Genomic DNA, 13806 nt, shown 5'->3' on the forward strand with positions numbered 1-13806 from the left:
GAAACAGAAGATAAGGATATGACATGGGCACGACAAAAAGACAGGTCCCACCACCTACACCTCTGGAAGAACCTTCAGTGGCCCTCCCAGGAGGGACAGGAGGCCACAGAAGCCCAGACAGCAATGGCCACGCCCACCCTGCAGCCTTTGAGTGGTCAAGTATTTCCGAGCCAGTACAGTATATGTTCATTATTGATGGGCCACTAAAGCAATGATTGATTGCAAGCAGGGCAGTAATTTTTATAAGGAAAGAAAACTAACATTTATTGAGCACCTACTTTGTGCCAAGTACTATGAGCCACTTTCCATTTCTTTGCCATATAATCCTCACAACTATCCTATGAGATATAAATAGATAGCATTAATCCCATTTTATAGATGAGGGCACTGGGGCTCAGAAAGGCTAAACAATTGGCACACTGTCACACAGCATGGCATGTGACTTTGGACCTGACTCTAAAGCTTTTCCAGGGTATCTGCTTACACACCAGGCTGCCTCTCTGAAAGTGCGAACAAGAGTCAGCAAGTTGGAACTTTTGCTAGTCATCAGATACCTCCTTTCTGAAATGAATGATTTAAATCCTTTCAGACCGGCACCAGCAACAAAATCCAAAGGACTGACTTCCCCTGTGTTAGATCAACAGAGCTTTGTATAGATTTCTTCTGGGGAATCTTTCTAATGAGATTTTAAAAATTAATCCTCTGACAGAAGTGACTGTTTTTTTGTTGCTTTCAGAGTTGTTTTGTTAGCTGCCTTTTAATTTTGCTATAGCTTAATCTGTTTCCAAAAAAAAAACTGAGGAAAAGTTAGAGAATAATATTAGAGGTACATAAAGATGGGGAAAAGATAAGACTATTTTTACTTGCCCATGCCGGATGAAATACATACATTCAACTGACTGACCCATATTTGAGCACAGAGGCCAAAATTTCTCTCTCTACTCTTTACCCAATAAGTTTTACAATACACCAAGGGAAATTAGAGTATCAGTGCTTAGAAAGCCTTTAACAACCTAGACCTTCATAAGGGAAAGGAAAAATGATACACAAAACTTCTCCCCTATTTCTCTTTATTGCAAGAGAAAGGGAGAGAAATAACCGCAGTTAACATTAACCATAGTTAGCATTAGAAATGAGTTATGAGTGTTTCTATTTCATAGATGGAGCCCTAGTGATGCAGTGGTTAAGAGCTCAGCTGCTAACCAAGAGGTCAGCAGTTCGAATCCACCAGCTGCTCCTTGGAAATCCTATGGGGCAGTTCCACTCTGTTCTATAGCGTTGCTATGAGTCAGAATTGACTCAATGGCAGTGGATTTGGTTTGCTTTGGGTTTATTTCATAAATAACAGATATATAAAAAAAGATTTCTCTTTACCTTCTCGTAAGTAGTAGCTTAGGCTAATGTGAGAGCCTAGTGACCCAGGAAACCAGTGTGCACTGGACATGAAGTGACAGACAAATCTCTTAGCTTTAATCTAGTTAACGACTGCTTTGAAAAGGAAACCCTGGTGGCATAGTTAAGAGCTACAGCTGCTAACCAAACAGTCAGCAGTTTGAATCCAAAAGGCGCTCCTTGGAAACCCTACGAGGCAGTTCTACTCTGTCTTATAGGGTCGCTATGAGTTGGAATTGACTTGATGGCAATGGGTTTTTTGTTTTGTTTTTTTTTTAAAGGAACAGCTAAAAAGTCTCTGCTCTCTTTAGAATTATTGTGAAAATCCTATAGGTGTATATTTCATTCTTTTGATATGCTATTCTGTGGAGCGGTAAAACTCTGAAATGAAAATACTGGTTAAATATACAGTATATATAAAATAATACAGGAGAAATCACACTGTTTACATTTATTAAGTGATATGTGTATAGAATATTTAAAAAAAAAAAAAACCCAAAAACTTCTACCCAGCCTTCTGCTTAACCAGGCCATTGAAATCTAATGATCCAGTAAAAGACAAAAGAATCTTTCATTTTCTTCTTTGCCCATTTAAAAAAAAAGTGTGGGTATAAAAACATGAGCTCAGGGTAAACACTGCTAGAGAAAAACAGAGAAGCAATAGAGAAATTAAGTTAAACTGCTCATGAATGCTCATTCACAGGGAAGCTTACTGGGACCCAAGATGCCAAGGAATGCAAACGGGAATGGCACACAGACAGAGTGGGTACAGGAAAGACAAAGAACCAGTAGTCACTGGGTGCCAGTGAGACTTATCTCACTGAACCCTCACAACAACCTTGTAGAGAAATAAGTTACCACTGATTGAGTACCCAAGTCCTAAGATCATGCTGGGAGTTTTACGCAAATCCTCCCATTGTACCGATAAGGAAATGGAGGATCAGAGAGTTAAGGAGGTGCTGTAGCCGTGGCTAGGGGTATCTAGATTTAAGCCCAGTTCTATCTGAAACTCTCCTTTTTCCTACTCTCTCCCCAGCAAAAGGTTGGAGCCAGGCCTTATTTATCTTTGCAGTGCTGACACTAAGCACGTTGCCTAACTTACAGAAAGGACTCCACAAGCAGATGCTGTCACTTCTTGACCCAAAGAGTAAGCCTTTCCCTTGGCCCCTTACACACTATCTGGTAGAGGACAGAATTAGCTTCAGGTCTCAGCTTTGCTTCCTTTGTGACCTTATCAGATTTCATTAGGCATTCAGTTTTGTTTTCCTATCTAACAACCAAATCCATTGTAGTCTTTTTCTCCCCATAATAAGAAGGGAAAGGGCTGGGAAAAAGAAGGAAAAAAGAAAGAAAGAAAAATGAAGGGAAAAAATAAAAGTTTAGTAGACTAAAATATAACCCTTGATTTTCTGATACACTTACGGGAACAGCATTGGACAGAGAAGCCCAGAGTAGTAAGAGCGCATGATTGGAACCATCTTGCTCATTTGTTTCCATCTTGATAACATCCAGCACAGCCTGCATCACTGTCTGCTTAAAAGAAAGAAATATTGTCAAACCACAGCTTGGTGGCCAAGAGTCACGTTAACGAACAACAGACTATGCATTTTTCTTTCATTCAAAAGGTACTATTCTTGCCATTCCTGGATTTGGTGCTCAAAGCATGCTAAAGGATGTACGTACTTACCGGTAGTACTGAAATTAGGAGACTCTGCAGCTTACTGCCTTGGTTCAAATCCCGGCTCAGCAATTTGAGAGCTGTGTGACCTTAGACAAGTTACTTTAACCTCTCTGTGCCTTAGTTTCTCATCTATGAAATGGTCATATGATACCTACTTCACAGGATTGTTGTGAGAGTTAAATGACTTAAAACAGGACCTAGTACATACTGTTTTGATAAATGTTATTACCTTAAAAAAAAAAAAACTTCTACCACCAGTTGCCATGGTGTCAAGTAGATTCTGACTCATGGAGACCCCATGTGTGTCAGAGTAGAATTGTGCTCCGTAGGGTTTTCAATGGCTGATTTTTTAGAGGTAGACCACCAGTCCTTTCTTCCAAGGTGCCTCTGGGGAGACTTGAATCTCCAACCTTTCAGTTGGCAGCCAAGCACATTAACCATTTGCACCCTCAGAGACTACTAATAAACTTCTGCTCTTAGGAAAATGCAAGCAACACAGAAACACAGATCCTTGCAACATTCAAGAAAAAACCCTACCCCTACCCGCCACGCAGGTTTTCAGCCTATACAACATGGGCGAAAGAACTGCCAAGCCAGTATATTAAAATACAAACTGACATTTAACTTGAACAGTAGCAGCTCAGAGCAGGCCGCCTTCCAAGGCCGTCTACTGTGGTTGCTCCCAGGTCACCCCACAAACTTCATGATACCATTTTCTTCATGGGGTGAGTTCCTCAGATTGGCCTTTGCCAGTGGTCTCTCCCCATTATGGGGAAGAAATTCAGATACTATAACATTCATTAAATTACTTCTGTACTTTTATTCTTAAATAATTCAGGTTTATCATTATGAGCTGCCAAGGAGTAGGCCCCAACTCATGGGGACTCCATGAACAACAGAACGAAACACTGTACCATCCCCATGATCAGTTACAGATCAGACCATTGTGATCCACGGGGTTTCCACTGGCTGATTTTCAGAAATAGATGGTCACGCCTCTCTTCCTAGTCTGTCTTAGTCTGGAGGCCCCACTGAAACCTGTCTGTTCAGCATCATAGCAACACGCAATCCGCTGCTGACAGAAAGGTGGTGGCTGCATATGATGTGCACTGGCAGGAATCAAACCTGGGTTTCCCTCATGGAAGGTGAGGATCTTACCACTAAACCACCACTGCCCTCAATTTAGGATTAGGTGATAGAAATAATGATAGCTCATTTACCACTTGTAAACTGTTTTAAGAGTCTGACAAGTATTTAACTCATTTCAATCCTCACCCCAACTCCAAGAAGTAAACATTATCTTCATCATTTCACATATGAGGAAACTGAAGCACAATAAATTTAGATAACTTTGCCAGGGACACATAGCTTGTAGGTGGTTGAACTGGGATCCAAACGCTTTGAGCCTGGCTTCAGAGCCCACATTCTTAGCCACTATGCTGTACCTCCCACTTAGAGACACAATCCATAACTCTCATGTATTAGGGATTAAGAGAACTGCACTGCACAATACAACAGTTTTAAGATGTGATGACACAGAAAATAACTACTATTACCAAAGAAAATACATGATTAAGAGTGTTGCTCTTACCAAGACACGCAATTTTACAAAAGCGATTTTACCACTCTAATTCCCAGCTTTCTAATAGTTCCCAGTTTTCTAATTAGTAAAGTTGTTGTGAAAAATAAATGAGATGGTGCATTTATAAAATGTGTAACACTACACCTGGCACAGAGTATTACCAGCTGCCACTGAGTCAATTCCAAGTCAGGGTGACCCCATATGCGCAGGGTAGAAGCAGATCGCTAGGACTTCCTTCTGAGGTGCCTCTGGGAGGATTCAAACTGCCAACCTTCTGGTTAGTAGTTGAGCACTTAATCATTTGTGCCCACCCTGGTACTCCTTGGCACAGAGATAAGCTTATGTCTTACTGTTATTGTTCTTATAATACTGGATTAGTAGGATTGAAAATAGTTTTTAAGTATAAATTCCACTTACAGGGGGTTTCTATCTAATTGCAATATATGTTGTTGTAGCACAAAGCTATAAAGCCTACACTTACATCTCTGAAAATCCTATAGATACATTTCATTCCTTTTATATGCTATTCTGTGGAGCAGTAAAACTTTGAAATGAAAATAAAATAAAAACACGCCGTCGAGTCAATTCCAACACACAGCAACCCTACAGGACAGAGGAGAGCTGCCCCACAGGGGTTTCTAAGGAGCACCTGGTGGATTCGAACTGCCAACCTTTTGGTTAGCAGCCACCAGGGATTCCTGAAATGAAAATACTGGTTTAATACACAGTATATCTAAAATAATATGTGAGAAATCATATTTTTTTTATATGTACAGAATATTAAAAAAAAAAAAAAAGGAAAACCAAAAACTTCTACCCAGCCTTCTGCTTAACTAGGCCATTGAAATCTACTTATTCAGTAGAAGACAAAATAATCTTTCATTTTCTTAGCCCATTTTTTTAAAAAAAAGTGTGGGTATAAAACCATAAGCTCAGTGTGAACACTGCTAGGGAAAAACAGAGAAGCAATACAAAAATTAAGTTAAACTGCTCATGAATGCTCAAGCTGGATTCTTTTTCAAAGTCTGAAATGTTGGACTCGCTTCAGTAAGTTCAAATTCTGTCTTCATTCGTGTAGGAGTTAGCATGACTATGATTAAAAAATGCCTCATTTCTTCACAGTAAGAAAAATAGACTCTTCTTGAAGTAGCGTCAGAATGGAATTTTAGCTGGGGTGCTACAAATCCTGTTTACTACGTCCCTAAATTACAGATCTGTCTGGAGGCATTTTTTATACACACGTGGCCTTGCCTCTAAATCGTGAAAAATAACTGCAAATAAAAATGTGTGTTTGTTGGCCTCAGCTTGTAAAACAGAAACATTAACTGAGACATAGTTTGCCAATGAAGGGGGCATTCAGGAGGGAGATGCCTAAATATTCATACACATTTATTCCTTTTCTAAGATTATCCTCCTCTCCAGTGTTAAGCAGAGTTGTTTGTAACCACGCTTGCTACATACCTAAACACAAACAAAAACTGTGGATATTGTTGTTAAATACTAAAAGGTTTGAACTGTTTCTTTAAATGGTAGTGCCAATGGTAACAAACTCTTAAATACAGTCCTTTCTGTGCACCAGGAGTGGCCCCTGGGGGGTGCAACTGGTGAACACACCCAGCTGCTAATCAAAAGGTTGGAAGTTGGAGCCTAGTTAGAGGCACCTCGAAAGACAGGATTGGTGATCTACTTCTAAAAATAAGCCACTGAAAACCCTTTGAGGCACAGTTCAACTCTCATACGCATCAACTCAACTACAAACGAACGTACCAGGCACTAAGTGCTTTACAAATAGCAATTATTTAATCGTCACAACAACCTTATGAGGTAGGTATTACAAACCCCATTTAGCCCTTTGGTGGCCCAATTGTTTTCTGCCCTGAGTTTTTTGTGATACCATGTGTTTTCATTTAATGGAAGCATGCTCAATCATTGAGTGTATCTGAATTTTTGATAGGTAGTATGGATTTTTTTTTTCTTTCCCCCTCCCACAAGTCTACCGTGTTTAGTGGTACATATGAAGTACCACTAATTATACCCCAGAGTCCCCTCTGGTGTCTATTGGTACATATGTGTAACAAATAAAAACTTCTCAAAATTTCTATTTTTCCTATCAAAAATTCGGACACACAATATCCTGTAAAAACCATTTGGAGCACACGCCCATTTCTTCAGCTTCAAACAGTCATAAAGGCCCCTGCCGTGCAGCAGCGCGTTCTGTCAGTGGTACAGCAACTTCCCAATAAACCCCAGAGGCTGAAAAGTTCACAGTCGCTTCCTGTTCCACCAGGCACAAAAGGGTTAACAGATGCGTAAACTGAGACTGAGAGGTTAAATATCATGTCCAAAGTTACACACCTGGTGACTGGATTTGAGCCCAGGCAGTCCAAACCAAACACATCCCGTCTCTGAGAGTGAACCTCGGCATCAGGTACTTTTTAAAAGTCCCCAGAGGTGATTCTAATAAGCAGCCAGGGTTGAGAACCATTCATCCGGAGAAATGGTTCTCAGATGTCAGCAGCAACAGAACCACCTGGAGGTTTTGTTAAAGCACAGATTTCTGGGCTCCTCCTATTTTCTGACTGAGTGGTTCTCAGGTAATGCAGGTGCTGCTGGTCTGGGACCACACCTGGAGAGCCACAGGCTTAGACTAACACTTGGGACATCAGCTCCTAGTGCCTTGCTTTTTAATTCATACCACATTATTCCTTGAATTTTTTGAAAAGAGAAACATCTACCTTATGGAGCTTTATTAGCCTTTCCTGATTTGCCATTATTCCCACCTGTCACTGTTGACACAGTCTGCTGTTCACTAACGTATAAATCAATGAAAAGCCTCAGAATTTTGTTTGTAACCTCAGTTTTATCTTACATAAAATAAGGTAAATACCTACCTTGCTGTTGTGAGAAGGTAATATGTGTAAATATGTCCAGCACAACGCTTATAACAAAAATGCTATCTAATTAATCTCAATTTTTTAGCAGTAATATAATTTTAGCAATCATATTTTATGAATATCTTTATCTCATATATTGTAGCAAAAAAGCCAAAGAATACTTACCATGGAATTAACTTTTGTGGGTTTATAAGTTTTTATATCTGGAATGTTTTCCTCAAGCAGTGCTAGGAGCCACTTTTTGGACTTTGACCAGTTTCTATGTGAGAAAAAAATATACATAGAAATTAATTTTTGAAAGTACATTAAGAGTAGCAGGTCACAGCATAAAAGGTGAATATCTATGTAATTATAGTTACTTCCTCAAATTTTGTCTTCATTTTCAGCTAGAATTTCATGGGAGTCCTACCTTCAAACTTATTAGCCCACAAATAAAATTGAGAGGGCCAGGCAGCCACGTTTGAGTGTGTTTTGTGAATAAATGTTTACATTCCTACAGGACTGGCATTGAATAAGAAAACAGGGCCACACAACATGCTCTGTCTGCTTTTACTCTGGCTGTTTTAAGTTGTGGGAGGATAAGAACACAGCCCAGCGATCAATTGCTGGCAGGGTTAAGGCAGATAAAGCAAACTGGTTTAATCTTTTTTAATCTTTTCTACCAGTCACCATTTTAGACTTACTGCCAAGAAATTAAAAAAACTATTCAGTTACTTTGCATTTGAACCGCGTTATACGCATTAATCAGAGCCAACTGTGAGAAATACATTTCACCACACAGATAGATTATAGATTACTTTTGCCTCGGGAAGAATGAGGATGGTAATGTCTGATTCTGAGACACCGGAATTTAGCATGGACCCAAACTGTGGCAATAATAACCTATAAATAGGGCAAAAGGCCTCAAAATAAATTCTTCATTCTATTTCCATTTCTTTTTCTTTGCTTTTCTTTTCTCTCATCAAAATAAGAAAACAAAAGGGTGAGGGGAGAGACCATCTCTCTTCTTCTGTCCCTACCTCAACATGCACACAACCAAAACAGGTCATAAAGAAATAGCTTCTCTCTTTTCCACCTAAACTGCTGTTATGTCTGCTTAGAACAGAGAAATGTATGGAGTGCTGAGAGGAGCTTGGTCAATGAATTAATTATAGGAAACAACTCTCTACCTTAGGAGACATTCTGGCATCTGGGACCCATACTCAAAACCTTCATCATAAGTTTGAAAATGTCGATGGAATTCCATGATTTTACTCTTGTTTGTGGGAAAAAAATCTTTTTTAAAGAGTATATTCACGATGGCTGGATAAAGGAGAAGCCTACAAAGACATAAACACGTAACAAGTCATACCCAATAACAAAAAGTAGAAAGACATAGGATACAAAAAAAAGGCATTATTTTATAGCTATACATTAAAAAAAAAAATTAAAAAAAAAATTAGAGGTAAATAATAATATGTGACAGACTCTTTGGAGGAAAAGTCGCTTTTAAGAGGCTGTAATATTTGCTTACTGCGGTTAAGAGAATTTAGGGGTAACAGAAATGTTGTTGTTGGTAGGTGCAATCAAGTCAGTTCCGACTCATAGCGACCCTATGTACAACAAAACACTACCCAGTCCTGTGCCATCCTCACAATCCTTGCTATGCTTGAGCCCGTTGTGTCACTCCATCTCATTGAGGATCTTCCTCTTTTTCACTGACCCTCTACTTTACTAAGCATAATGACCTTCTCCAGGGCCTGATCCCTCCTGACAACATGTCCAAAGTATGTGAGACGTAGTCTCGCCATCCTTGCTTGTAAGGAGCATTCTGGTTGTACTTCTTCCGAGAGAGATTTGTTCATTCTTTTGGAAGTCCATGGTATATTCAATATTCCTCACCAACAACACAATTAAAAGGTGTCAATTCTTCTTCAGTCTTCTTTATTTATTGTCCACCTTTCATGTGCATACAAGGCAATTGAAAACACCATGGCTTGAGTCACCAGTATCTTAGTCTCCAAGGTGACATCTTTGCTTTTTAACACTTTAAAGAGGTCTTTTGCAGCTGATTTGCCCAATGCAATGCGTTGTTTGATTTCTTGACTGCTGTTTCCATGGACGTTGATTGTGGATCCAAGTAAAATGAAATCCTTGACAACTTAAATCTTTTCATCATGATTTTGCTTATTGGTCCAGTTGTAAGGATTTTTGTTTTCTTTCTATTGAGGTGTAATCCATAGTGAAGACTGTAGTCTTTGATCTTCATCAGTAAGTGCTTGAAGTCTTCTTTTAGCAAGCAAGGCTGTGTCATCTGCATATTGCAGGTTGTTAATGAGTCTTCCTCCAATCCTGACGCTCTGTTCTTCATATAGTCCAGCTTCTCAGATTATTTGCTCAGCATACAGACTGAATAGATGTGATGAAAGGATACAACCCTGACATGCACCCTTCCTGACTTTAAACCACACAGTATTCCATCATTCTGTTCGAAAGACTGCCCCTTGATCTATGTACAGGTTCCTCATGAGCACAATTAAGTGTTCCAAAATTCCCATTCTTCACAATGTTACCCATAATTTGTTATGATCTACACAGGTGAATACCTTTGCATAGTCAATAAAACGCAGTAAACATCTTTCCAGCATTCTCTGCTTTCAGCCAGGATCCATCTGACATCAGCAATGATATCCCTCATTGCATGTCCTCTTCTGAATCTGGCTTATATTTCTGGCAATTCCCTGACAATGTACAGCTGCAACCACTTTTGAATGATCTTCAGCGAAATTTTACTTGCGTGTGATACTTATTTCATCTGTATGCCCAGCAAATAATCTGAGAAGCTGGACTATGTGAAGAGGAATGGGGCATCAGGATTGGAGGAAGACTCAGTAACAACCTGTGATGTGCAGATGAAACAACCTTGCTTGCTGAAAGTGAAGAAGGCTTGAAGCACTTACTGATGAAAATCAAAGACTACAGCCTTCAGTACGGATTACACCTCAACATAAAGAAAACAAAAATCCTCACAACTGGACCAATAAGCAACATCATGATAAATGGAGAAAATATCGAAGTTGTCAAGGACTTCATTTTACTTGGACGCACAATCAACACACATGGAAGGAGCAATCAAGAAATCAAACTACGCATTATTGCATTTGGCAAATCTGCCACAAGACACCTCTTTAAAGTGTCAAAAAGCAAAGATGTCACCTTGAAGACTGAAGTGCGCTTGACCCCAGCCATGGTGTTTTTAATGCCCTCATGTACATGTGAAAGATGGACAATGAATAAGGAAGACTGAAGAAGAGTTGACGCCTTTGAATTATGGTATTGGCAAAGAATACTGCCAAAAGAATGAACAAATCTGTCTTGGAACAAGTACAGCCAGAACGCTCCTTAGAAGCAAGGATAGTGAGACTATGTCTCACACGCTTTGGACATGTTACCAGGAGGGATCAGTCCCTGAAGAAGGACATCATGTTTGGTAAAGTTGAGGGTTAGGGAAAATGATGAAGACCCTCAACAAGATGGATTGACATGGTGGCCACAACACTGGGCTCAGGCGTAACAATTGTGAGGATGGTGCAGGATCGGGCAGTGTTTAATTCAGTTGTACATAGGGTTGCTATGAGTTGGAACCAACCCGAGGGAACCTAACAATAAAAACACTAGAAATGTCAGGATCTCCTTCCCTCAAAGCTTCAAAGATACCTGAGTATTTGCTTTGTTTGGTTGTTGATACTGGACATTCTTAAAGTTTGGTTAATCATTTTTGTTTGTTTTCTTTCTTTCTTTCTGGACTGCTAATAAAACATTCATTGCGACTGTGTTCTATGAGCCAAAAGTATTTAATCTTGCCTTCAATAGCTTAGGAGTCCACTGAGATGGAAAAGTGTTCCAGGTAACTTCATTTTACCAAATCTCCTTACACATTTGGAGAATTTTCCTCACAGCCCCCATGTCAGCCCCTAATTTTGCCAAGAAGTTTCAGAACATGGCTCAGTACTCCAGGGCCCCCTCCACTGCCTTGTTCTGTCTCCTGGCACCTCCCCTCTAGAAGGAGGGCCACACTGACTTTGCCTCAGCTGCCTTATTATGTCTCACAAACATCTCCTGGACCTTTGTCATCAGCTTCATGGTTCTATTTTCTCTCTGTCCTCTTGATCTAAAAATCACAAACTGCACTGAATGGTTTATCAAAATTCTGATGGACGCGTGATAATCATGAGAGAAATTCATCTAGAGCATACACAATTGTATGGAATAGATAAAGAGAAATCGAGGTAAATCTATTACAGTGATTGTATTGGCTTATTTGATCACATTGGCTTGTTTTAGAAATGCTAAACTGAAAAAAACTACCCATCAATTAGAATTTAAAAGAGCAAAAAGCCTCTTAATAGCCTAGTCAGGTAGACTTCACTCACCAGATAACTTCAAAAATGCAATTGTTAGGCTTTACATTTTTTAATCTAAAAAGGCAAGATTAAATCATATTTATGCATCTATTTACCTTACTAAGTTGTTCAGATCCATTGTCCCATGAGTGCCTAAATTCTCCAGTTGTCCATGCAATTCTTCAGTCACTTGCTCATTGAATTGATAGAGGTTAAAAGTCCCCATTTTCCCTTTCATCACAATATAGAGTTTTTCATGAAGTGTGAAAAATATATTCTTTGGAATTGATGCTATAAAAACAGAAAACTATTTTCAAAATAAGCAACAATCTTGTTAAGCATACAGTCAATATATCTCTACTATTACTTGGTCAGTAGTGACTATAGCCAAGTGATACAGTATATAAATAAAACTTGAAAGATTCAACCAATCATATGAGGTAATAAAAGTCTAGAATAATTCATGTTAAAGATGGTCTATATGTGGGTGATTAAGAGTACCTCTGGGGAACACGAATCTGATGATTTTATTTCCATGTTTATAAGCTTTCACTGGCTTCCCATTCTTAACAATGCTTAGAAGGCCTTCCACCATCTTTCCAGCTCCCCGGTGGTATTTCCAGCCCCTTCCCACCAAATCTATATCCCATGTATACTAAAAACATATCCTTTTTTACGTATTCTAGAATTTTCAAAAGCTGCTTTTCCACTCAGAATATTTCCCACTTTATCAACTTCCCACACAACACACCCACAAGAGCAAGGCCCAAATTTCCCTGCTAAATTCTATTCATCCATTATGTGTTTTCTTGAATATTACTTTTTCCGGGAGGTCTTTTCTAACCCCACTAATAGTTTTTGCCCCATCATTAGGCATTCAAAACACATATTACTGTAATGTTGTCTTTGTCTTTCTAGCTGGTCTGAGCTCCCTGGTTTAAAGTACATGATATAAAGCTTACTACTCAGTCATTGCTTTATGAATACTGGTAGAATCATTGAACAAAAGAGTACATTAAAAACATACACACATCCAACTCTAGGGTTGTGGCTCTCAATTTTTTCTCACGTCCCAACTCATCAGCAACATACTGAAAATACAGCCCAGGCTGTTGTGTATACTCAATCCCTTTTTCTATCATAGTCTTCACACCAGGGTTAAGAATCTTTACAAACAAGACCTCAGTGGTAGTGCCAGGTCCATTTAACTGAAATTTGGTTAAGAAAACCAAGAAAATATCAACATAATCAGTTGGTTGTAATGATCCCTGTCTGAAGAAAGAATACGTTAAGTAAAGGGAGTCTACATAAAGTGTGTGTTTGTTTTTTTAGAGAGAGAGAATTCTGTTATGGCCAAAATTGCAGTGATTATGAAAGCCCTGAACAGAATATGTAAAGCAACTACTTGAGGACTCCAAAAAGTAAACAACAGCAGGTAGATTGAGGAGGGGAGTCAAACCTTTAAGAATGGTCAGTACAACAATGAGTTCTTTGCATTTTTCTCCCTCCTGTCTTAGTTACCTCAAAAGTGGGTAGCTTTAAAGAACAAAAATTAATTTTCTCACCATTTCAAAAAAAAAAATCAAACCCATAGCTGTCAAGTTGATTTCAATTCATAGGACCCTATAGGGCCGAGTAGAACTGTAGAACTGTCTCATAGGGTTTCCAAGGCTGTAAATCTTTATGGAAGCAGATGCCCCATCTTTCTCTCGTACAGCTGTTGGTGGGTTTGAACTCCTGACCTTTTGGTTGACAGTTGAGCACTTTAACTACTGTACCACCTAGGAGTCTGAATTCAGGGCTTGGCTTTGGGGGAAGGTCCTTCCTTGTTTATTTCCATTTTTAGTAGCTGCCAACAATCCTTGTAAATGAATC

The 13806-nt window shown here is 39.2% G+C and overlaps 1 protein-coding gene across 6 annotated transcripts in view; it reads right to left on the reverse strand.

Moving 5' to 3' along the window:
- The window catches only part of LOC100658257 (24-hydroxycholesterol 7-alpha-hydroxylase), a 104656-nt gene that overhangs the window by 67775 nt on the left and 23075 nt on the right, over window positions 1-13806 (reverse strand). For 5 of the 6 annotated variants that reach the window (XR_010322281.1, XR_010322282.1, XM_023545222.2 and 2 more), the window contains exons 3-6: window positions 12048-12222; window positions 8719-8868; window positions 7715-7808; window positions 2815-2925 (exon numbers count right to left, since the gene is read on the reverse strand). Coding sequence is in view for 4 of the 6 variants with exons in the window: in XM_023545222.2 (XP_023400990.1) it covers window positions 2815-2925; window positions 7715-7808; window positions 8719-8868; window positions 12048-12222 (530 nt within the window). In the remaining 2 variants the exon portion in view is untranslated. The remainder of the gene's footprint in view (window positions 1-2814; window positions 2926-7714; window positions 7809-8718; window positions 8869-12047; window positions 12223-13806) is intronic. The other variant, XM_003404156.4, reaches the window with a different exon arrangement.

The sequence above is a fragment of the Loxodonta africana genome, chromosome 1 (assembly GCF_030014295.1).
Source record: "Loxodonta africana isolate mLoxAfr1 chromosome 1, mLoxAfr1.hap2, whole genome shotgun sequence".
NCBI lineage: Eukaryota > Metazoa > Chordata > Mammalia > Proboscidea > Elephantidae > Loxodonta > Loxodonta africana.